This window comes from Peromyscus eremicus, chromosome 2 (assembly GCF_949786415.1).
Source record: "Peromyscus eremicus chromosome 2, PerEre_H2_v1, whole genome shotgun sequence".
In the NCBI taxonomy this organism is placed as follows: domain Eukaryota; kingdom Metazoa; phylum Chordata; class Mammalia; order Rodentia; family Cricetidae; genus Peromyscus; species Peromyscus eremicus.
The window spans coordinates 141,658,407-141,684,312 of record NC_081417.1 but is presented as its reverse complement, the minus strand read 5'-3'; the positions used below and the strand labels follow the sequence as shown (position 1 = coordinate 141,684,312).

Sequence of the window (25,906 nt, the reverse complement as noted above, 5' to 3'; positions counted from 1 at the left end):
GTAGATCACCCTTGAGACCACCCTGACACACTGTTCCCAGCCCCAAGTTGTGTGAAGGAGGACCACCCATAGAGGCCATAGCCCTGTGGCCTCTGCCTAATCATCCCCCCACGTGATACCCAGCTCCCATCCTTGGGCCTCCATGGGCTCTGCGAGGCTTGCTTGATCATGTTAGGTCGCAGGCTCCTTTCACCTCATGTACAGCGAAGGACACTAAAGCTGCTGACCACCGGTGTAGCCCAACAGGACTTGACCCCCTATCTGAATCCTGTGCCCAGGGAACTCCTGAGCCTCCAAGAGTGCACATGGGCTCCTGGCTGTAGTATGGTGCATCCCCCGGGGCATTTTTCAGGGGGACACCTGTATCATCCCATCCCTCCCTGTGAAGAACAGTAGTGCTCAGCAGGGAGCACTCACCTTCAGATGCACACAGCTTCGGGTTCTCTTCACAAACACCTCACTGGTGGGGGTTTATCCTCATTCCACACCTGAGATTCAGAGCTCAGAGAGGTGAAGCAACAGGCCCTGAGTCTCACAGCAATGGGACCAAGATATGAAACCAACATTATCTGAGCCCCGAGAGCCTCCTACTGATCTGCTGCCTCCGGCAGGACAGCTCCCTCTCCGCATGTCTGTCAGGTTATTTACCTCATGTGAGCTCACATGTTAGGGCCTCAGGTCCCATCCTTCCCAAATCTGCTGCTTCATAGAAGGGGACAAACAGACCAGACTCTGATGTTCTGGGCAGTGGAGTCCTCGGGAGCCACCATCCCAATGTCCATGTAGAAAATGAGGCACACAGAAGGATTCATATAAAACACCAAGGGAGGTCTGACTGGCAGAGCCCCCAGAGCCTGCCTAGGACCACGCTTGTCCCCGGCCACCTCCAGCCTGATTCCTGGGTGCCGTATAGGTCATCCAAATGAACAGTGAACATATAGGATCCAAACCCCAGCACTGGCTTTCTGCAGCTGTGAAACCCTGGGCAGAAAGCCGACCTCTCTGAGCTGTGGTTTCTTTTCTTTGCTTATATGAGCTTAATAACATCATTGACCTCAAAGGGTCAGGGGACCTGACACCGAGGCCCAAGTAAGAGCCTCCCTTCTTGGCAAGCTGCCCACCTGACCCTCAGTCTCCCTTCTGCAAACCCTGACCCAGGGCAGAAGGCCATGAGAAGCTGGGAGCCTGGGCACAGCAGGTGGCCCATGGGCAGATCCCTCTGCTCTCCCCCTTGCTCTCAGGCTGTGGACCTGCAGTCCCAGCTCCCCAGACAGTCCGGCTCCTTCAGCTGAGCACCTACAAGTGCTAGGCTTCAAAACAGCCCCTCAAGGGACAAGCTCTTGCCCACCATCATCCCGAGCTTTGCACCTTGTCCACTGTGTCACCCCATAGACACCCGAGGGATGCCGGAACCACTGTGCTCAGGAGTCAGGCAGCCAGCTGCTGAAGCCGGTGGGACATCAAAAAGCACGTTCCACTTTCAAAAAGCAGCCGGCAGTTCTTCAGAATGTGAAATGCAGAGTGTCTATAGGACCCAGTAATTCTATGGTTTTTTATTTTTAAAACAGAAAAGAGGGGCAGGCGAGAGGGCTCAGCTTATAAAGGCACCTGCTGCCAAGGCCAATGACCCGAGTTCGATCCCTGGAGATCACATGGTGGAAAGAGAGAACAGAATCCCACAAGCTGTCTTCTGACCTCCACCCAAAAATAAGTAAATAAAATAAACGCAGTAACGAACAGAAAAGCAGTACTGTCCAGAAGAGGCAAAAGCTGAAGCCATTCTGACTGCCCTGTTGAGCCCTGCCAGGAAGCACAGGGCCCATGCTGCGTGTGCACGAAAATCATGTAGGAACATGTCCTGTTACCAAATGGACCATTACTGTGTCACCATTCCGACGTTCAGGTGACCCTTGCTCTTAGACCGCATCCCCTGCTGTGAGGCTACACAAAGCAGGATCCATCCGCACAGAAAGACATTACTGAGCCGAGAAAGCTACCGAGATGGCAGACCCCGCTGTGTGAGTAAACCTCGAAAACATGGTACTAAGGAACAAAACCAGTTCCGCAGCCCTCACGCTGTGCGGGGCCCCTGGAAGGAAGTGTCCAGCCTGGCACCACGCTGACGGCTCGGCCTGAGCAAGCTGGGCATGCAGGGAACACTGACTGACATTGGCACGGGGTCTCTCTTCAGAATGATAAAAATGTTCCGAAATAACCAAGCCTGGTTATCTGCAGACCCCACACTTGGGAGGTGGAGGCAGGAGGCTCAGGAGTTCAAGGTCATCTTTGGCTCATAGCAAGCTTGAGGCCAGCCTGGACTACCTGGAACCCTGTTTTTTGTTTTTGTTTTTGTTTTTTTTTTTTTTTTTTTTTAACCCTAAACTAGGTGATGGCTGCAGCATTCTGATGCATACTACACAGCTCTGAATTACAGCAGCTTCTACCCTCCCACAACTCCCAGAGGGTGCTCAGAACCTCAGGCAGACTGACCCAGAGGGTACCATATGATTCCCCACATGCCCTGCAGCCACGCGGGGCCCAGCGGTCCTTCCATGTCTTACTCCTGGTAACTTGTATGCATCTCCACTCCCGACGCTAGGGCCACCGGTAAGCATAGCAAAGGTCACCTGAACACCAGCCTGGTGACACAGTGACAGTCCGTCTGGGAACAGGAACGTTCCCAAGTGGCTTACGTATGCACACACAGCGTGAGCCCCACGCTTCCAGACAGGACTCAGCATGACAGCTCAGGATTTAACCGCGCCACTCAGAAAGATGCACAATCTGAACTTTATGAACTGTTTCTCCGCTTAGTATTGTGGAGCTGTGGTTGAGTGAGCACAGAGTAAGGCCATGGGTAAGGGAGACTGTCCACACTTTATGGCATAGGAGTCTCATCTCAGTACAGCTACGTAAGAAAGGCAGAAGTGAGGGGCTGGGCGGTGGTGGTGCACGCCTTTAATCCCAGCACTCAGGAGAGATCTCTGAGTTAGAGGCCAGCCTGGTCTACAGAAAAAGTTCCAGGGCTTACATAGGAAAAACTTGCCTTGAAAAAACAAGAAAAAAACAAAAACAAAAAACAAAAGAAGAAGGAAGAAGAAGAAGAAGAAGAAGAAGAAGAAGAAGAAGAAGAAGAAGAAGAAGAAGAAGAAGAAGAAAGAAAAGAGAAAAAAAGGAAAGAAAGGTAGAAGTGTACAATTGAGGCTCAGAGGGAGGGAAGGACTTGGATAAGGTCACTCTGCAGAGTCTGGACTCAAATTCAGAATCTCCAGAGAACTCCCTTGCCTCGTCTCCACACTCCCATCTGAGTACCCACCGTCTAGGCCCCAGGGGAAGCCACACTGTGCCCATCTTCAGACAGGCAAATCTCTGCTCGGAGCCCTCAGGTAAGCAGGGCCCGGGCAGGCCTCTCTGTGTTTGTAAGGCACCGTCTCTCCAAGGGCCACTGGAGGGTGCAGGTGCAGTCACATCCAGAGAGGGACTCAGAGGAGAAGGCAGCTCCCAGATGTCCCCTCAGGAGCTCTGCTGGCTGCCCTAGCAACAAGGTAGAGGGCCAGAAGGGGCCCCAGAGGTTGGACACCAGCCCACCTGTCCCCCACCTTGTGGCTGTCTAGTGTAGCCTCAAGGACAGACAGCCCTGTGGGCTTCAGGATCTGTCTCTCAGCCCTACCCACCTCCATTTGGCTCCCAGGCCAAACCTCTACCAAGCCAGCAGCAGCTGCCAAGCCCCAGGCAGTTTCCGCTCTCTGCTCCCAGACGGAGGCCCCGTCTGTCTGTCCTGAGGCCTGGCCCAGGCCCCAGCTGCCGGCCTTTGTCTGGCAGGTTCTCAGTGTCCCCTCCGTGACAGGATGGAGGGAATGTGGAAAGCCCCATATGCTGCCTCTGCCATCATTAGCACCCCAAGATCCTTGGGCACGTATGTCCTGCCTTCCACCTCAACCCTCAACACAGGCTCCCCACTGGGCTCAGAGTCCACCCTGCCTTCAAGGACCTTGGATTTTCTGGCCTCCACCCACTTTGCAGCCCAAAGACAAAGCCACCACATCCCCTCTACCAAGAGTCCCTCCAAGACTCCTCCCAGGCAAGGCTGGAAGACCCCCCATAATACCCGCCTGACCCCTTCCCTAGAGGGAGTCACATGAGTCAAGGCCAGCACAGAGGGCTGGCTGCCTCCAGCCCAGTCCCAGGAATGAATGAGGGAGGGAGCTGATGAGGAAGAGAATGAGTAAGAAAATGAATGAATGAGGGGGATGAATGAATGAGAGAGGGAATGAGTGAATGAATAAGGGGACGAATGAATGAGTCTCCAGATGGTCTTGCCCAGGATCCAGCTTGGAAGAAGTGTTAAGTGACAGAGGGTCTGAGCTGAAAAGATGGCCACCAACCTGGATGTCAGCCAGCAGGCTGTTGCCAGGACAGTCTTGTTCACTGAGCCTGGGGTGGGGGTGGGGAGGGGGTGTCAACTGTCACCTCTGTAGTGGCTGAGACTCCTCCCACTACCGACACACTGGCCACAGCGTAAGGTCACCATCATAAGCTTGGCAGCAGGCCACGTGAGCCCTACGGCTTCCCTCAGAGGAGCAGAGACTACAGAGAGAATCTAGAGACACAGGGACAAGGTGACCTGCTCAAGGACACCCAAGCCACCCTCCTTCCCTCACCTTAACACACACCGCTATCCATCCACACCTGGACAGAGCTGAGGTGGGAAGGGACAGAGGCGAGGCTCAGCTCGTACTATCTTGGGCTCTGGGTAGTGTGGGGGTGTTTTCTCCCACAGCAGGCCAGGGACAGTCACCTCAGAGCCGTGGTCCACGTCAGTCCCCTCCAGCAGAATCACTCTCATACGCCTCATGGCCTAGCTGCCCACCGTGAGACCATGCTCAGCACAGCAGCCATACAGCCATGGCCTGGCCTGCTCAGTGGCAGCTACTACCCCATTCTACTGGTGACCAACAGTGTCCTTATTCGCCTCCAGAGCCTCCAGCTCAGACCTCCCGTCCACCTAGACATGGATGTCCCCATCCTAGCTGTACCCACGCTCAGGATGTCTTCCTGCGGGGCTTTCTGCGCCTGCTTCATCAGAGATGCTTCAGGACCAGCATCAGAGGGCCTCGGTGCTGAAGACTCTGAGTCAGGGACCACTGCAGACAGGCAGGCACTTAAGTGATGGGAGACGTCTCTCCTGGCCTCTGTCTACTAGCTGTCCCTTTCCTGGGGACACACAGCTCTTCACTCCCACCCTGTCAGGACCCAGAATTTATGAGCAGCAGGATAGAACCGGCTCTCTGAGGGGCCCAAAGTTAGCTTTTTGGAGGATGAGCGTGAAGTGTCCCTGGGGGTTGGGTAGGAGACAGAGCTCCCAGTGTCCCCTCTGCCCTTGCCTTAATCTCCCTAAGGAGGCCAGATGACCAGCTGCCCCTGGCCAGAGCTCTGGACCCTGGGATTAAGGTCTGGATTAGGGACAGGCCTGTTCCCGTGAGCACAGCTCCAGCACTGTGCCTGCACAGCTGCTCGTGTCGAGGAAGGAGTCCACACACAGTCGTATGCATCCTCACATGTGTGCATGCATCGGCACATGTGCATGTGTGAGAGCGTGTGGAGGCCTAAAGTTGGTTTCGGGGATCTTCCTTGATCACGCTCCACCTCTCGTGTTGAGGCAGGGTCTCCTGCTGAGCCCGGAGCTCAGTTTCTGGGAGCATGTCCAGCCTCTTGGGTGCTGAGATGATAGGTGGGCCACCACACTCACCTGGCTTTTACCTGGATTAGAGATTCGAACTCGTCTTCACATTCGCACAGCAAGGACTTCCACTATGGAGCTACCTCCCCGGCCTCTGTGTGAGCATCTGACCCTCACAAGGCAGGCACAGAGTCTCCCAACTTCCTCCATCAAAATCCATCTGCAGCCACCGGGCTGAGGGTGAACCTTAGCAGCGAGGAAGGGGAGAGGCCGTCTCTGGGGACTCTTGATCTCCCCAGCATAAACAACAGTCCACCTCTGTTACTCCAGGCTCCTAAGCATCAGCTCAGACACCTGAAAATATCCACATACACCCGCATGCGTATGACCTATGTCACCCACCCAAGTGTAAGTCCTGACCGAAACACGGTGGCAACAGCACATGAGAAAGGGTCACCAGATGCCATCATAGCCTCCAGGCCAGGGCTGAAATGCACACCCCACCCCACCCCACCCACCCCTGCTCATGTGAGAACAAGATTCCGCAAGCTTCCCGGCTCCTAGAGAGTACAGTATGACAGACAGACCAACTGTCCTCAAGGCAGCTTGGGCCTCAAACTCCACTTGGTGGTGGGGGGGGGGGGTCAAAGGGAAAGATGAGCTCTTGACCAGGAGGTGAGGACTCCCAAAAGGGATGCCCATCCCAGCTCTAACCAGACCCTGCCCCTCCAAGAAACAAGACCTCAAGTCCCCACTGAATCACAGCAGGGATGTGAGAGGGTTAGCCTCAGGGTAAGAGAGAGGGAGGGAAAAGGGGGAAGGAAGAGAGAGGACAGAAGAGCAGAGGAGGGGAAGGGGAGCAGAGGGGACACCTCCAGGTAGTCCAGCCCCCAGGGCCTACCACCTTCAGGAAAGGTGGCATCAAAGCGCCCTACCCACACCTCCACCCCTTGTGGCTCCTAAACTCAAGCGCCCTGACTCCAGCTCCCCAGCTGCACTCCACTCCCTTCTCCTCCCCAGCTTGGGGGTCATACAGGGGAGGGCCGGGGAGAAAAGACAAGGTGTTACAGTGAGAAGAACCAGAAATAAATCGAAATGAGGAAGTGTGAAAGTGGGGAAAAAGAAACAATACAGCAATGTCAGACCGGGAAAAGGAGAGAAAGGAGATGTGAGTTGGGCAGGGAGATGATGTAATGGGGGGGGGGGGGAGGTGGTAGCAGCTGCAACAGTGTATCCAAGACAGGGCTCCCCGGAGGGGAGGTAACAATGTAACCCCGTGGGGAGCCAGACAAGATGAAGCAATCTAACAGGATGGGGGCCTGGCAAAGAATTTCAATGTTCAGAAGAGCAGACAGAGCCTGGGAATCCAGAAGAGGTAGGACAGATCAGGGAGCCCCCTCGGTGTTTGGCAGCTAGGAAGAAGGGCCATCTTGGCTGGGCTCTGAAGCGTGAGTAGAAGCTCACTGGAGAAGAGACAGGGGATGTATATAGGTGTGGAAAAGTCAGACCATGGGCTGCTCGGGGGTCTTGGGTGGGGCAGCATGCTGGGCAGAGGAACCGGTCTGAAGCAGCGCACTGAGGAATGATGGGAATGGATGTGGCATAGATATGGGACGGGAGAGGAGCTGGTGCAGCCTGGGAGGCGTCTTGAGAGAAACAAGTGGAATTAAGCCTGCAGTTTGGGCAAAACGGAGACAGATAAAAGACAAGAACTTGGTGTAGGGGCTGGCACCCAGCCTGGGGCTCCAGAAGGTTCTCAGTCTCAGCTCAGTCATCAACTTGCTGTTACTTTGGGTCCTCTGGGTCCTCTACCACCACCAGTCCCCTCCCCTCAAGCCTGGGGTAGCTTCAGCGGGGACAATAATGACAGAGAACTGTCCTCATCGAAGCCAAGGAGCCCCTGGCCTGGCTCAGCATCCAGCAGCCATACAAGTCCAGGGAGCCGGCAAGACCTTGGCCTTAACCTTCCCGTAGCAACGCCCCGAGACTGCTCTGCTGCAGACATCTCTGTAACAGCTAGGACGCTAGCACTGGTCTAGCACCAGACTGCACGTGTTCAAATCCCAACTCAGCTCTAAGCAGCTCTGGGACTTTGCACAAATTACTTCATCTGTGTTTACATCACAATTATAAAATCAAGATAACACCAGTGTCTTTCTCACAGGGCTGAGTGAGTTTTGACGCACACCCTCTGCCTGTAGGGCAGAACACAAAGGTCTCTCTTCACTGACAGTCCACCTTATGAGCCAATATGGAGTGCCAGTGCCAAAGCTTCTGCTTTGGGGCCTGGGCTGGGTGGGGAGGGGCCAACTATTTAACCCCAGCATGGGCTGAGGCCCAGGACCAGGGACTTGGAAGTGGCCAGTTAGTAAGGCCACACACTTAGCGAGGACAGGGACAGAGAGAAGCCCCCCATCCCAAAGAGAGGCATGCTCCTCGTCCACACACGGTGCTCCTCCTGCCGCTGGCTGCCCCACTCTCCACAGCTTGGTCTTCCGATAGGCCACAGCCCTCCCTGCTTCTGAGCCTTTGTCCACTTTGGCCCCTCTGCCAGCCTTCAAGGCCTGGAACCGAGGACACTTCCTTCACAAGCCAGCCCTCAGCCTCCAGAGTCAAACCAACAGCTCACTTCCATGACTCCTTCCTTCTCCGTATCGGTGCTTCCTAAGGTCAGGAGCCAGACACGGAGGGGACCCAGGTCAGACGGGGACTGTGGACACTGGCAGGTTCCAGCAGGTGAGGATAAGGACCGAGACTAGACTCCCCACCCAGTGTTCCTCCTCTATATTAGAAACCTGACTCAGTGCCCAGTCCCTGGGTGGCCTGGATGTGAGAGATCACGCTCCCAGGGTCAGGGAGAGAGGTGGCGCTCAGCGTGACTAGAAAGGAAAGGGACTCTTCCACCCACACCCAAGAGGAACCACAAACAGGGCATGTGAAGGGTGTGGGACACTCGAGGTCAACTGTGAGGACTGGCAGGCCCAGATCACCCCATCCAATGGCCCCATTTCACAGATGTTCCTTTTCCCTGTGTGAGCTGCTGGAGGACTCACCTCGGAGCCCGGTCAATCTTAGAGGAAGTTGACACTAAAAATAAAACCTACCATCCTTGTGACTAGTGACTGCTTCCCCAAGCCTAATGAGCCAGGAGACACCAGTCCTGCTCCACAGAAGAGGAGCCCCTTCCAGTGGCAGGGCTGGGCTTGCTCTGAGTGAGTGGACAGAAGCAGGCCCTGGTCCCCCGTCTCCACAAGCTCCACACCCTCCCATAGCTACCCACAGCCCCCAGCAAGGTCCCTGCATGCAGTAGGTGCCCAGTGAAGGCTGCTCACCAACCAAGCAGTCCATTCTCAGCATCCAGGTGCCATGCCCCAAACCCTCACCACTGTGTGCTCTGCTTGGTGGCCCAGTGCCCCAGGCCAGCACCTGGAAGAATGCAGAGGACAGTGTTCACCTTGGCAAGCCTTCTGCTGCCCAGGCCTCAGGGTTCCAAGTGTAAGATAGGGTGACATGGCCAGGCCGTGCTGAGGACCCAGAGGTGCCTCGTGTCCAGCAGAACCCTGTATGTTCTGACCACTGTCCCCGCAGCTGCCATTCCCTACTGTGTGCCTCCACCACTCCGGCAGGGGGCACCTTGAAGGCAGGAAGTGGGGGGGATTCAGAAGCAAGCATGGTACCCCAGGTGAGGCAGTGACGAGACAGGAGAAGAGGGTAGATGGACACCCACACCTGCCACACCCTGGGGTAGTGTGCCAGGCACGAGCTCCATGAAGTACCCAGAGCAGAGGCCAACACCTCTCCCTATCCCCAGGATTGCTCAGCGGTCCCTCAGGCCTGAAGCTGGAGGGAAGCCCCCACCTATTCTGATGCCGACCACAGGCGATCGAACTGGTAATCAGTCAGCTGCAATTAGATTTACTGATGCCACTGGTGTCTACATGACTCTTCCAGCCTGGCTAGGAGCTGAAGTGAGGGGGGCGGGGTGAGGATGCTCCAGAGATGCTCAGGCACATCCCCCTTGAAGGTATGATGACAAGATCAGCCCCTCAGGGCAGAGCCCCAGGGTAGGGGTAGGGCAGCTGAGCACAGACTCCACCTCCTTCTGGTAGAGTGAGCTCTGGTGGGTATCTTATCATCCCAGAGTCTTGTAAACAAGGTGATGATACCAGTCTCCCAGAGAGGCTGGAAGGCTCAGTGAGCCACCCAGGACAGCAGAATGAAGCCTCATATTTGGGCAAAGCCCAGGCCATCCACTGTGAGGCACTGGCTAAGGGTGACCATCTCTACAGGACCCTCCCACTCCAAGGTCCCTTTCTATTAACCATTAGCCAACATTCACCAAGCTTGGGGGACCAACAGAACACAACCGAGTGCTCTGGCCTAAAGGACCATGGGTGTGTGGGCCATGGCTGCTCAGATTCCACAAACACCACCCTGCCCAGGGCTTTGCACACATGCAATCTGTCTTCTAGGAGTCCCAGGACCACGGGGCCTAAGCAGTAGACAGGTCTACCTGCCTCTATCCTGCACTACAGGGGACAGAATTCCCAAAAACTCAGTGCCACAGAGGCTAGAAAATACTTTGTCTAAGCTGGCCTAAATCCAGCCCACGGCAATTGGGAGTCCCAACCCAAATTCTCCTGCTCGGGGCCCAGGGCTCCACTTCGGGCCATTCAAACCTGGCTCCCACACTCCGCAAGGGAATTCTGGCCCTGTTTCCAGACAGCAGTGCCTTCATCAGACCAAGAGGGCAAGAAAAAAAGAAAAGGCCCGGGCAGTTAAAAGCAAGAAGCTAATCTAACCTTCGCAGGAGCGGCCACTCCCTGCTCACTCCATCACTCCACATCCCCACTCAGAGAAGTCGGGCGAAGGTACCCAGGTTACACAGCACGAAACCGGAAACAGCAGGATTTCAACCCTCACCACTTGGCTTGGCGGTCTCTGCTCTTCTGTCTCAAGTTCACTTTCAGATTCGGTGGCCCCCAAACAAAGGACCAAGGTCTCGGTGGGAAGCCAAGCCTCTGATAGCTCCAGCAGTGAGAGTTAAGGAAAAAAACTCCTCCACCTGGTCTGAAAGGCCTGCATGGTGGCCCTGGCCTGCGACCCTCAGAAGCCAGGTGCTAGTTCATTTGTCAGGGTCCCCCTACCCCCTATCCTACAGCTGGGCCCCCTCAGCCATGGCTGCCCAGACTCTCCCCTGTAATCACCGCTTCCTGTTTGGCGCTCAGACCAGGCCTGGGAGTGGGGGAGGGGACGGGCCACCCCTCTGGCTAGGGGCCTGCTCTGGAGTGAGGGGCCGGAAGTGAAGGCTGCCCAGGCTCCGGGAATCCTGGAAGGCTGGGAGCCAAGGCAAGTGGAGGAGGGTAGTCAATAAAGCTAATGTTCCCAGGACATTTTGTGGGACAGAGATCTGAAGGGGCCAGGTGGTCACCAGCCCAGGCCTTACTCTGGTCAGTGTGGGAGCCAGTAGGGGTGGTGGAGACAAGGGGCCAGCCCTCAGGCAGTGCCCAGCTTGGTCACCCTGCCCCCAGACACAAAATCACAGGGCTGCACGAAGCTGGTCTGGAGCCCAGAGCCACAACCTCATGGTCCTGGCCAGACTTGGCGGTGACAGCGTCACCACAGGCCCGCCCTATGCAGCCCCCTGGCGCCTCCCAAGCCACCACCCATGCCTTAGACAGGGCAGGTCCCTGCCCACCTCACCAACTGCTCCCTGCCACACAGGAGCAGAGTCCCTGGCCCAGCTGCATTCTCTCTCTGTTTCTGTGCTTAGTTCGCTCTGCACAGAGTGGCTTTGGGCGCCCCAGAAGCTCCAGGTTTGACAAGAAAGGACTGTGACTCCTCTCCTCTTGTCCTGGACCCCGTGAGTCACATCCTCTCTGCTGCCAGGACAGGGAGAAAGTGAGGGTCGGGGAGCTGGTGCTCTGCAGGGTAGGCTGAGGCATGCATGGATCTGGACTCCGAATGGCTTTCTAGGGATGGAAGGTGGGCGAGGGGTGCAGAGGTGGGTCTGGTCACCTGTGCAGAGCCGAGCGCGGCCCAGGCTTCAGATGTACTCAAGGGATACGGTCTTTAGACCCTCATCATCCAAGATTCCAAGTGCTTCCTGCCCTGTGTTCACCACACGACCCAGCACAAGCCCCCCAAGCTGTACACAACTTTTCAACATCCCCCTTTTCACAACATTCCCCCAGCCTGTCCCCAACAACCCTTAGAATCGGCCCTTCGCAGGTGACAGGGACCTGTGAATTGGTAGAGGAAGAGGCCTAGTCAGGCTCCTTTCCCACTAGCAACCCCCAAAACTACAAGAGAATTAAATAGGAGCGGGGATGGCATGTACGTACGAATGGGCATCTGCCAAATGGTAGCCAAGGGGGAATAACGCGGCCCTTGCCTATCATCCCAACCATCAGGAAGCTGGGACAGGAACGTCACGAGTTCAAGTCTAGCCTGGGCTATAGCGTGAGACTGGGCCTCAAAAATTATTTTAATACATACGTAACTGGGGAAGGATAAGGAGACCCTAGAGAGGTAAGGTAAAGTACCTAAGTTCACATAGCACGAGGGCGTAGATCAAGACTGATGCCCAGGGCTGAGAGCCAGCCTGGCCTCAGCTCAAAACAGCTAGTCCCTGGCTATGTGGCCACCAAGCCACCAAGTGTCTCTGTGGCTCATGCCCTCATCTGTAAAGAAGGATTCTGGGTATTCCTGAGCACACCCTACACTCAACCACATAGAGCGCTGGGGGCAGGGTGTCGGAGCTGTGCCCAGCATCCAGCCTGCAACTGTGGTACTCACATCAGCCAGGCCCCCAGCTGGCCCAGGGGGCTCTAAGTAGCAGCCCCCTCCCCGGGGCAGCTTTGGGGGGAGCCTTCCTTTCCCTGAAGGCAGCAGGTGGTCCCGCCCACTCACTCCATCCACAGCTGTCCAGCTTTAGGAGGCTGATTCTGCTCCCAGGGAGCAGCAGACTTCAGGTCTAAGTCAACAGCCCTGAAAATCCGACCGTTTCTATAGGTGATGGGTGATAGAGTGGAAGGTTAGAGAGGCTGCTGTTGTGAACCCTGTAAGTTTAGCTCAGAAGGCCTCTTCCTCCAGGAAGCCTCCAAGGCTCCCTCCATGTAAGTCCCATCTCCACTGAAGGGCAATGTACTCCAGCTCCCCGAGGGGCCCGAGCCTGACACTGTCTAGTGAATGGGGAGGGTCTTGAGATGGATGAGAACCTTGCCCAGATCACGCAGCAGGTCATCTGCCCCCGGTGCCCAGCAGCCCGGGAAGTCATCAGGACTCTGGATTATGGTGCCTCTGAATTCCTTTGCTCACTATGATTCCTGACCTGGAACAGCCCAAGAGTCCCCAGCTTTTCATTTCTATTGTGAGGGCAACAGCTCCCCAGAGCAGACTGGGAGGGCAAGAGGAAAGGGTTCTTAGATGCTGGGGACACCCCACTTTCCCAAACACACAACAGCAACTCTGAAAAAAAACAGGGCACAGTGACTCTGGTCTGTAATCCCAGCACTTAGGAGGTAGAAGTAGGAGGGTCAGGAGTTCAAGACCATCCTTACCTACGTAGAAAGTGAGGCCAGCCTGAGCTACATGAGACCCAGCTCAAAAAAAAAAAAAAAAAAAAAAAAAAAAGAATTCACATACATCAAGCACTATGTGGAAGCTTTTGCCTTTTGTTCTGTCTAACGGAGTGGAAACTGAGGCACAGGACAGTTAAGTCACTTCCACAAAGTCACACAGCCACAAATCCGTGAAAATCCACCCCTGAGAACAGAGTGAATGACATCAATTCCTTCCCAGACCTGGACTTTAAAAGAACATTCTCCAAAGGCAATAATTTCTGGTGTCCCTGCCCTCCATGACATTCTGAGTGTCACTTAAGCAGAGCAGCTGAGGTGGCCTGAAGTCCTCAGAGCCCTAGACATCCAGTCTCTCAAGAATGAAGCCCCAGGTCAGGACACACCCCCAGTTTGCCAGCCACAACCTGGTGAAACCAGCTTTCTCCTCCCTAGAGTCCCATCCCCCACGCCCCATGCCCTCCCAGACTGGCAAGAAGACCCAGGGTCATCCTGTTCCTCCCTACTGAGCCAGCCACTGCCCTGCCCGTCCCTTGCTATCCTCAGGGGCTCCCACCAGAGGCCATTTCTGGAACCACCAGCTGGGCTTCTGGTCTAACCCCAGTCCATTTGGCTGAGAGCACAGTCTCTGCTGGTGTGGCATCCCAACAACCCAGCACCACCTTTAACCCTTAGCTTCCCAGGTCAGGTAACCGAGTAAAGAGCCCTTTCTCAACAGTCTCTGCAAGGACCACACGCCCACAGAAGAGAGGGTCACATCTCTGAGTCACACCCCTACCACAGTCCCTGCTCTCACTCAGCCAGGCCCACCACCTAGGAATGTCAGTCAGCACTGGCCTGACCCACCCTAGCCCCACTTTGCCCTCACACCTGCCTGGCGGAGGCCCTACTATGTTCTGGGTCCTCACAATCTCCCTAGATCCTTTTCCTACTGGCCGAGTCTATACAGCCTTTTCCCTTCTAGGGACAATTGCCTCCCTGGAACCATTTGTCCTCAGTCCTCTGCAGCTTACGCTAAAATGCCCTCAAAGGTGCCTTCGTGTCCACTCTTCCTCCAGGAAGGGCGCCCTTAGTCCCTCTTTGCAGAGGGGAACCTGAGGCTCTGTGGAGTGGCCAGCTGGCTGAGACCTCACCATGAATGGGTGGTGGTCACTGGACTTTGAAACCAGATCTTTGATGTCAAGGGTAATTTTCTATAATGCTGCTGAGAAGCAGTTCCAACCGCTAGAGTGGGCAGTACCTCCATTCTCTCAGGTACCTCTCCCCTCACCCCTACCAGGAAAAAAAAAAAAAGACAAGGCATGGACCACAGGCACTCTCCTGGGGTCCCCCTCCCCAAAGCTGACAGCTTAAGGAACCTGTGGTCTTTAAAGCAGCCCTGGGCCCTTCCTGCCTCCCTACAGCCTGGCCACTGTGCTTAGGAGAGAAGGGGCGTGCCGGCCAGTCTGGGCTCTGGTGGTCATCTGAGAGAGTGGGGACAGCCATTGCTCCTGGAGTCAGCCATGGGGGTCCCCTGCTCACTCGGCCCACATCGAGACACCTGTCAACTCAGAACTCACTTGGGACCTGGGTCCCTCGGAGCAGGGACGTGACTCATCCACCTGCAGGACCCTCTTCCTCCAGCTCCCCTAGAGAAGCCAGGACCAAGTTCAACCCCATAGCTACTTCAGTCTCTCAAAGGGACAGTCAGGGGTCACCCGGTACACACTTCTGCCAGCCCGCACACCCATGTATGTCTCTCTTGGGGTGGGGGGCTTCGGGGGGCCCACCCTCACCACACACCTGCACACACATGCGTGTGCTTTCACACACTCCCATGGGTCAAAGCACACACCCCCTCACCCGACAGGCACACAGCCATGGCCATGGTGGCACCCAGCGTGCACAATGGGTCACCCTTGTGTGAAGCGGGGTGCCGATGCCATCCACCCATATGGACAGAGCCTTCCCGTGCCCACACCCACAGGTGCCCACGCACCCTTCTCAGAGGCGGACACACCACACACACACACACACACACACACACACACACACACACACACACGGTCACCCTCATTCACCCCCGCGGGTCACCTTCATCACTGACCTCCCTCCTCCTCCCCCCTCGGAAGCCCCCAAGGCCCTGCGGGGCGGCTTGGGGTGGGGTGGGGGTGGGGAGGAGGCAACCTGGCGGATACCGGACGCTCACGCTTCCCGGCGGGGAGGGGACCCCGCGAGACCGGGACACACCCAGCGTGGCGCGCGTGGCGAGGGGACAAGCAGAGACACGCGGGGGACACGCGGGGGACCCTCCTGGGGCCCATCACTTACCCCTGCGGCGCGGCCGGCCAGCAGCAGCAGCAGCAGCGGTGGCAGCAGCAGCCCGCGGGCCCCGGGCGCGTGGGTGGTGGTGTCCACGCGCGGCCCGTGTGCGGCCCCGCGGCGCGGCGGCCCCGGCTTCATGGCGGCCTTTGTTCGCGGCGCGGGCTGCGCGGGACCTGCGCTCGGCTCCTCGGCCGCCGGCTCCGCCTCGCTCGCTCGCTCGCTCGCTCGCGGCTCCGCGCCCACAGCGGCCGCGCCCGCAGGAAGCGTCGCCGCCGCCGCCGCCGCCGCCGCCACCACCGCCCCCCGCGCGGGCGGGGCGAGCAGGAGGGCGGGGCCGCGGCGACAGCAGCACGCGACACCGCCCCCCCACCCCGCCCCCGGCCTCAGTTTCCCCCGGCGCGGTGGGGCCCGAGAGGCGTTGACGTCTGCTTCCCTCCAACTGTGGATCCGCGGAGCACGCGCTGGGCGGACGAACCTGCTCCTCCAGACAACACCCGGGGTTCCTCTACCTCCCGCAGGGTGGTGTCAGAGGACAACCCGACTCCAGCCTGGGGTCCCCCTGGTCCTCCTGAGCTTCTCCTTTGCCTGTAAAGACACTGACTACAGCCCTTGGCACCCCGAGTCCAGGGAGCAGGGGCTTGGGGCAACTACACTCAGGCGTGGGGAGCACCAGCACGCGTCTGGCTCCACTGAAGTCACCAGTGTCTGCCATTCACAGGGACTCAGTGGCACCAAGGAGCCTCCGGGGAACTAGTAAGGGTAGGCATTGGTTAGGTGGCACATGAACCGGCCAGGACCCCCTTGAGGTCCATGCAATCAGCATTATCCCTTTGATGGGCGTGGGTCCTTATCTTGCACGGGACCTAGGAAAGAAATCCAGCATGTGAAGCTCAGCACCATATAAGGCAGAGTGTGTGATGGGTTCCCCCAAGGGAGTGAGAAGCTGGGGTGTCACAGGTATGCAAGGCCTGCCTAGCTGCCCTCAGCAGAAATCCTGAGCGGAGGGAGGGGGACGTCTACTCCATGGTTTATAGATCTAGGAGAGAGCAAAGCCTGGGTAGTGAATGCCAGTAACCCCAGCGCTTAGGAGGCTGAGGCAAAGGGATCTCAAGTTCGAGGCCAGCCTGGGCTACATACAAAAATAAGGGGGGGGGGTGCCTGGAGAGATGGGTCAGCAGTTAAGAGTGCCTATTACTCGGAGATGTAAGTTCAGTTCCCAGCACCCAAATGGGGCAGGTCACAACTGCCTACAACTCCAGCCTCCAAGGACACCTGCACTCCTGGACACAGGTGGATGCGTGCACACAAATAATCAAAATAAATCTTTAAAAAAAAATAGTAAAAATAAGCCGGGCAGTGGTGGTGCACACCTTTATCCCACCCTCGGGAGGCAGAGGCAGGTGGATCTCTATGAACTCGAGGCCAGCCTGGTCTACAGAGAGAGTTCCAGGACAGCTAGATCTGTTACACAGAGAACTCTGTCAAAAAAAAAAAAAAAAAAAAAAGCAATAAAATGATGATAATAATAAATATTGACACATTTTTAGAAGATGGGGTTTTATGTAGCCCAGACTGACCTTGAACTTGCTATGTAGCTGAGGATGACCTTGAACATCTGACCCCACTGCCTTCATCACATCTTATTTGTGTTAAAGATCAAAGCTGCTTTGTGCAGATAGGGCACATACTTCATCAGCTGAGCTCCATCCCCAGTGCCTCAAAAACGTTCTTTTAAATCAATCCCAATCCTAAATATTTGGGCATTTGGAGGCATGACGCCTAGGAGAGGAGGACAGGAAAAGAGTGCCATGCCAAGGAATCAGGAGCTGGGAGCTGAGGGACTCTGGCTCTGGGCTAAGCAGGTACTTGGGTTCAAATCCTGGTTCTGATGAACATGAGCTGTGGTACTTGTATGTGCAGTTTCACCTCTCTGAGCCTATTTCCCAATGTACCGTGGAAATGATGATCGTATGGGGCTCACTTATTCATTCAGCAAACAGAATAGAACACCTAGCATGTACTGGATCAGGGAACAGGCTGGGAAGGTTTTATGGGCTCTTCCCTTTCCTGTACTGGGAATTCAACCAATGTGGTTGGGACACAGATATGGGCATGACACCACTGTCCAGAGTAGCTGAGCAGAACAAGGGGACAGACTAGTTCTGAGATGCTCCCAAAGGGCCAGCAGGGATCAAGAAGCAGACCGAAGGGGTGGTATGTCAACTTGGTGCAAAGAAGATCTTGGGACAGCTGGCTCTGACCGATGGACAAAGTACTGAGCTGCCCATGCTGGGAGGCAAGCAAAGCTCAGAGAGTTGCTCATAGGAGCCTACCAGGTTGTCAGGACCATGGCCTAGCCTTCCCTGCTTTAGTCCACAGAACTCCTTCCTTGAGGTTCCTGCAGAAAACCTTGTGGCGAATCTTTGGCCAAGAGCGCCACCTGCTGTTTGTCAAAGGCATCGTCCCAGACAGAGCTGAGATGGGCGCCCTCCCAGATGGGAGTCTCCCTGGGAATCAGGTACACATTCAGTCCCTGGGCACACGTTTCACCACAGGTCACCTTTCCTATACCTCTATGTGTGTCCTTACCACACCCCAGAGTAACAGTGTCCTCTTCCCTGTGATAGCCCCACCCAAACAAACACCAGGGACTGCCCTTCCAGCTGCTCCCCACCCCTAGACTATGGGGGTCCCTGGCACACTTACTGACTCCCAAGGGGTAAGCAGTTCTGATCACACCCTGCCTTCAACAGTCCTTCTGTCTTTCCTGGAACTGGGAAAAGCCTGGTTCTCAATGGACAACTGCAGGGACCCAGCCAAGCTGCCTGCACCGCACACTTCTCTATGATGTGATGCTACCCCGTTTCTTCAGAGCTGAAGAAGAGATGGGCAGTTTTTTGTCAACTTGACACAAACTAGAATCACCTGAGAAGAAGGAGCCTCAATTGGCAAAATGCCTCCATCGGCCTAGCCCATAGGCAAATGTGGGGGGCATTTTCATAATTAATGACTGATGTGGAAGAGCCCTGACCACTGGGAGTGGTGTGAGCCCTGGGCAGGTGGTCCTGGGGTGTATAAGAAAGCAGGCTGGGAGTAGAGAGATGATTCAGTGATTAAGAGCAAAGGTATGGTGGCACACACCTTTAATCCCAGCACTCGGAAGGCAGAGACTGGCAGATCCGAGTTCGAGGACAGCCTGGTCTAAAAAGCAAGTTCCAGGACAGCCAGGGCTACACAGAGAAACCCTGTCTCAAAAACAGACAAAGAGCACTGGTTGTTCTTCCAGAGGACCTGAGTTCAATTCCCAGCACCCACAAGGCAGTTAACAACTGTCTGTAACTCCAGTCCTTGAGGATCTGACGCCCTCTCCTGGCCTCTGTAGGCACACAAGTAGTGCACAAACATACATACAGGCAAAACACTTTTACACATAAAAAGAAACTAATATTTAATCCAGTGGTGGTGGTGCACACCTTTAATCCCAGCACTTGGGAGGCCGAGGCAGGAGGATCTCTGAATTCGAGGACAGCCTGGTCTACAGAATGAGTTCCAGGATAGCCAGGGGTACACAGAGAAACCCTGTCTTGAAAAACCAAACCAAACCAAACAAAAAAACAAAAAGGAGAAAGAGAATAAAAGGAAAAGAAAAGCAAGCAGATTGAGCAAGCCATGGGAGACAATTCAGCAAGCATCCTTTCTCCATGGTCTCTGCTTCAGTTCCTGCCTCCAGGTTCCTGCCTGGAGTTTCTGCCCTGACTTCCCTTGGTAGATGAGTGGGACCTAAGGGTTGTAAACCGAAATAAACCCTTTCCTCCCCAAGTTGCTTTTGGTCATGTTTTATCACAGCAACAGAAGGCTAACTAGGACAGTAGCCCAGTGCCCAGCACCATCTTCCCAGCCAAGCTGGCCAGCGAGAGGCCAGACCTTGGCCTCTGCTCTTAACTCTGCGCTGTGTCACCAAGTGTTTGATGAGTGATCTAGAGTCACCGAGGGAGCCACACTCTAAGACAAGGACATGCTCAGATGCAGCCTAGCACCCAGAGGACCATATCTCCCCAACCCATTACCCCCTGTGAAACTGTCTCCTAGTTAGGGGAGCCTGACAAAAGGGTTGGAAGAGGTGTTATCAGCATCCCACTCAATTCAAGCTTGCACCCCAGACTTGACTCAGGAGCTGTCATCTCTCCATATGCCCCCCCAGAGGTTTGGCGAAACAGATTGGGCCCTCAAAACTCAACAGTCCTGTGGAATGGGGCTAGTTGAGACTAGAGGGCATCCCACTGCCAAGCCAGGGCCAGAAACCTGCTCTCTGTCTCCTCCCACAGGCCTGGGGCAGTGAGAACCAAGAGATTGCTCGCAACGAGCACCTTGCTCGCTGATTCTGAGGACCCCCTCTCTTCAGTAGGAGAATCTGGGGCTCAGAGGGTCAGTAACTTGCTCCTGATCTCACTTCAGGCAGGAAGTGGGTGAGCCAGGATTTGAACCAGGAATCTTGACCCAGCTCTAAAAGAAAAAAAAAAAAAGTTTGTATTGTTTGATTATGTGTACGTGGGGAGGGTGCTTGAGTACAGGTGCCCTCGGAAGGCTTCCGAGCCTCGGAGGCAGAGGCACAGGTAGTCATGAGCCACCAGATGTGACTGCTGGGAACAAACTCGGGTCCCCTGAGAACACAGCAAGTTCGCTTAACTGCTCAACCATCTCTCTAGCCTTAAAAAAATAAAAATAAAAACAGCCGGGCAGTGGTGGCTTGCGCAACTTTTAATCCCAGCACTCAGAGGCAGAGGCAGGTGGGTCTCTGAGTTTGAGGCCAGCCTGGTGTACAGAGCAAGTTTTAGGATAGCTAGGGCTACACAGAGAAACTCCGTCTCGAAAAACCAATAACTAATAAAAATTTAAAAATTGAGATGGTTTCGCTATGGAACCCAGGCTGGCCTGGAATTCTTTAAGTAGACCAGGCTGACCTTGAGCTAACATCAAGGTCTGCCTGCCTCTGCCTCAGAGTGCTGGGATTAAAGGTGTGTGTCAGTACTGTGTAACCTGATTTGTAACCTCTGTGCTGGGTAGTCACCTTGGGACCGGGAAGAGGGGGAGGGGAAGGGGGGAGTGCTCACAGGCTTCAGCGTTTTCAGCCCCTCCCTTCTCCCACCCCCACTTCTGTTTTGCCCCGAGAGTCAGGATGGAGGCCAGAGCCAAGATTGGCTTTCTGGGAAAGTCCTGGTGACACAAGGTTGGGGAGTCAGTGACCCTCCAAATGCAGGAACTGAAACAGGGTCCTGGCAGGATCACGCCAGACATGGAGAAACCAGATTCAGCTTTGCAGAACTTGAAGAGGCTCACAGGTCATTCTTTAACCCGCATGTGGAAATCCATTGTGAGCAGCAGCCGTCTGCCACAGAGCCTGGCCATCGGGGGCACATGGAGGGGAGATGCGGGAGGGGGAGTCAGAGTCAGGACAAAGTGGTCTGTGTGTCGGGGATGGCTGTGGAGGGGCCAGTAGAAGCCGCAAGACCCCAGCAGTTCCCTTGGCAGTACCAAGTGTCTGGACCAGAACAGCCGAGAGTGTTGGAAGGCAGATGAGGTTCTGGGCCTGCTGCTGGGGAGTGGAGGGGACAAGGTGGGGCTGGCTCTGCGGAGCCTGAGCTGCCGCCATACTGTTTCTACAGCAATTTACTTCCCAACAGGTCCTTGGGCCCAGCCTGGTGCCAGGATGAAGATACACCCTGTGGAAATCTAGGAAGGCTCCCTAGTAGTGGCATCTCCTGGGGAGCTGGGGCAGGCAAGGGCTGGGGAAGGAGTGCTCTGAAGCAGCACGGAGCTTCATCCTGACACCCGAATGCGGAGAGGCAGGGAGCATCTATTCTGGGAACTTCGTCACTGTGGCTGAGACTCCTAGACTGAGCATTTTGTTATTTTTTCCTTGAGAGATATGCAGAAGTACCTGTTTGCCCCAGATAGGGCTCAACAGGCCACAGAAGCGGCTCTATCCATCCGAGCCCAGCTTGAAGTGACTCATATCACGGGTGACTCAAAAGCAGCTGCATCTTTAAAAGCCCCCCCTGGCACGGGTGATTCACGGAAGCTGCATCCCCCACCCCGTGTCTAGGGACGCTACCCTACGGAAGAGTGCTACCCCACTCCAGGATATTGTTTTCATTTTATATTAAGTCAGACGGGGACAGGCTCCATCTCCAGGGGGTGTCATGTGGCCATCGCCACTCTGCTTCCTGATGGCAACTGTCGTGTCCAACGGAAGAAAGCAGCTTGCCTTGAACTTTCATTTCCCATTTCACACTGAGGAAGGAGAGGAACAGAAGTGAGGTGCCAGGTACAAAGCCACACAGGCTGGCTGAGCTGGGAACTGGGTGGCTCACTCCTCACCCTGGGATCTCCTCCCAGACCATCTGGTAGCCTTGCCCACATCTCGCCAGCTGCTCCTGATGTGTAAATCCTTAGGTCATGGTCACCTCGGCCCAAGGCCCTGGCTGAGGTCACAGGAATAGGAAGGCTGTAGGGGACCCAGGCCCAGACTCATCTAGGCTCATACCTGTCTTTCTTCCTGTGTTGGGGACCCGAGGATTGGAGGAGGAGAGAGGAGAGCAGGAAGAGGGGAAGAGAGAAGGGGGGAGAAGGAGGAAGGTGGGAAAGAGGAGGGTAGGGGTGAGACTAAGACAGTAGGGAGAGAGAAAAGGCAGAGAAGGAGGGGGGAAGGGAGGGGAGAGGGAAGAAGGAAGTTGGAGAAAAGGAAGGGCATGACCCAGGAAGCCTCACCATAGTACACCCAAGTTCCTGGGATAAACTGCACATTTAAAGTCATTTTACTGGAAGGGAAAAAATGAACTTCCTAAAAATACTTCCCTTCTCACCCCATCTTGAGACGGAAGCCGAGGGCTGGGAATTCTGACTCCCTCAGACTGGGCCATGCTGGGCCATGCTCTTCTGGCACAACTGTCGTTAGGAATGAACACGTCCTAGATTTAGTGGTCTTGTGAAGCTGGCATTGAGCCCCTCCACTGTTGAGCCACAGCACAGGGTGAGGCAGAAGTCTGCCATGGAGGGCTGTCCCGGAAGGACAAAGAAAGGGAATACCTTGCAGCTGCCTTCAAGTAGAGCTGCCCCTTCTCTGTCCCCAGAGGACTTGTGGCCCCCCTTGCCTAGATGGGAGTTGGCAGAAGAACCTGGAAACACAGGGCAGGCCTGGGGTTGAATCCTGGGCCCATCACTTCCTGAGATTCAGAATTCAAAGATGGCGCAGGGGTGGGGGTGGGTGGATCCTACCACCCCTGTACCATCTGGCAACTGTTTGGACATCACTCCGCCTGAAGCTGAGGGACAGGGGACAGGCCGAGGTGCCTCTGGGGGTCAGGGAGTGAACAGCTGGAGTGGGGGGCTATGGCGCAGGGTCTTTCCTAGGTGTCCAAAGATTCTGCCCACAGAGTGCCAGATGTGACGTCCACATGAATCCAGCCAGCAGGATGCTAAATGTCCCCAGAGCTACAGTGCCACATGAGACCTAACTTCCAAAGTCAAATCACCCTTAGATGCTGTTCTACTGTGGGCTGAGATTCTAGGAGGCGAGGGCACTGCCAGGCAGGGCCCCTGGGGCCCCAGCGAGGCACTTGGCAGAGCTCTGCTCTTGCTTAGGTGGCCCAGTTTGGGAGATGTGTTAGTCATCCTAGCAAAGAACCCAAGTGCCTCTCAGTACAGCAAGACAATGCTCACTTCGAGCAATGTGCCCAGTGACATTGTCAGGAATGGCTTACACAGCAGCACAGAGACCCACGGGGCCCGGGATATGAAGCTCTCGGTTATGGAAACACTTGGAGGTTTGGGCTGTTTGAGAGCTTGGGTGAATCGACTAGGGCCTGCCTAGACCCCCAAGGCTACCTTGAGCCAGGGTTTTCTCTTCTCAGGCCCTATCACTGACTGACCTCACCAGGTGACAAGTGGGGAAATGGGAGGCCCAAAGACGGCAGAGTCTCCACAGGGGTCATATAGCAAATAAAAAACACTGGACCTGAGCCAGATGTGTGAGCTTAGGTTCCCAGGCAGTGAAGAAGAAACAAACCTCACTCCACTTATTGGTCCTGAAAGCCAGACCTTGAATCCTGGAGCCCGGGAGGCTCCACAGCGCTTGCTTCAGACAGCAGCGCCCTCGTGTGGCCAAAGCTGGTAATTGACTTAATTGGTGAATTCTTTTCTGTGACTGTTTTGGTCTTTCTTAAATTTATTTTTTCATTTTATGTGTATGGGCCTTTTGTCCACATGTCTGTCTGTGCAACACGTGCACACAGCACCCAAAGAGGCCAGAAGAGGGCATCATATTCCCTGGGTCTAAATTTACAGATGGTTCTCAGGTGCCATGTAGGTGCTGGGAATTAAACCCAGGTCTTCTGCAAGAACAGCAACAGTTCAACCTCTGAGCTACCTCTTTAATTGTGTGTGTCTGTGTCTGTACACAAGGGTTCCATGGAGTCCAGAAGGAGGCTTCAGACCCCACCGAGCTGGACTTGCAGGCAGATATGAGCCTCCTCACTTAGGCATGAACACTAAACTCAGGTCCTCTGGAAGAGCAGTATGCGCTCCTAATTTCTGACACCTCTCCAGCCCTGGTAATTCGTTTTGACGTTTTTATTTGTGCGTGTTAATGTACACACATGTGGGGGCATGCTTGGTGTACATGTATATGTCAGAGGTCAACTCACAGGAACCAGTTATTTTCCTTCCACCTGTAGGTCCCAGGATCAAACAAAGTCACCAGGGTTGGTGGCAAGCACCTTTACCCACACTGAGTCATTTCATTGGCCCTTCTGCAACTCTAAAAGGCGGCAATTGCTAGGCCACACAGGCAATGGCAGAGCAAGATGTCATAAACAGAGCACTGGGTCCAGGGCATCAGAAGACCCAGATAAAACCCTGGCTTGGTTATCAATCCCCATGAAGCCTGAATTTCATCTGTCTCTTCTGCACAAAGGACACAAGGATGAGGGGTGGACAGTCTGCAGTCCAGCCTGCTCCATCAAACAGCCCTGCAGAGGGAGGCTTCCATGCAGTGGGCTGTGTCCCATCAGAATGTGGAACCTCAGCTTTTGGATCTGAAATGGACATGCTAAAACTATACCTTGTGGTGGCGGCAGAGTTGGTGTCCAATGAGATGCATTGGATGGACTTCTTTACTTAATGACAGTTTTTGTTTGCTTAAGACAGGTCCCAGGCTGGGCAGATTGCTCAATAGATAAAGAGCTTGCCACCCAACTATGAGGATATGAGTTCAAATCCCCAGAGCCCATGGAAAGGCAGAAATAGTAATCCTGCACACCTGCCTTGATGATAATCAGAGACACGAGAAGCTCTTGAAGCTCATGGGTCAGTTAGCATATATAGCAGCAAAATAAGCCTGCCTCAAACAAGGCTGTAAGGTAAGGATGGACAAGCAAAGGTTGTCCTCCGTGTCTGTGCTGTGGATCATACATTCCCTCCAAGCTTCCTCAACCATAACTGGCCTTCCACTCACTATGTAGCCAAGATGACCTTAAACTCCTGGGCCTCTTGCCTCCACCTGCCATGTGCTGGGATTGTAAATGTGCACTGGCTCAGTTGGGTTTGTTGTTGTTGTTTTCTTCTCCTGTTTCTGAGACCATCTTGTTATTGTAGTTAGTCTAAGTTCAAAATCTATCCTCCTGCTTCAGCCTCTTAGGGTGGAGATGACGAGCTTTCGAGCTCATAAAATGTGCATAGCCACCAAGCGGGTGGGGGAAGGGAAAGGAGAGGCTCTACATCATCTGTTCACTCTAAACAGGGGAAATGCAGATGTTGCCTGTGACATGACGCACAGGGCACTATTCAGTTGCATCACCTCCACCTCCACAACTGCCTTTGAACATGCTTACCAGTCAGTATTCAGACAGTTTCCCCTTTTACAGAGAATTCGGTCTCAGGGGCATGCAAGGATTAAACACTTCATCTTCCCTAAAGACTCCTCAAACACTCAAGGTTTGATATTGGGGGCCATCCCATTTCCAGCAGGCTTCCTTCCACACATGCACTTTCCACTGAGATGCTATAGCAAGGAAGAATCCAAACCGAGCAAATACAAGTGGGGGAGGGGGGACAAGAGCCTTGAGCTACCCTGCAACCCAGGCCCTGGCAATGGTCACCTCTCCCAGGAGGGGCTCACACTCTCAGCACTTACCTGCTCTGGGAAACAACTGGGGTGTGACCTAACTCCAGCTACCTGAACAACTGGAAACACTCCTCCTTTTCTGGCCTCAATTTCCGGCTGAGGGCTTGCTGGCCGCTACATGCAGGAAGGGACCAGGTGGAATTTCAGAGGTGGAGTGGCCTT

General features: G+C 54.9%; 1 protein-coding gene across 1 annotated transcript in view; it reads right to left on the bottom strand.

Annotated features, from left to right (window-relative positions):
- Sdc3 (syndecan 3) overlaps nucleotides 1-15,702 on the bottom strand; it is a 32,451-nt gene extending 16,749 nt beyond the window's left edge. The window contains exon 1 of the mRNA XM_059255891.1: nucleotides 15,571-15,702. Coding sequence (XP_059111874.1) covers nucleotides 15,571-15,702 — 132 coding nt within the window. The remainder of the gene's footprint in view (nucleotides 1-15,570) is intronic.
- Between the last annotated feature and the right edge of the window lie 10,204 nt (nucleotides 15,703-25,906).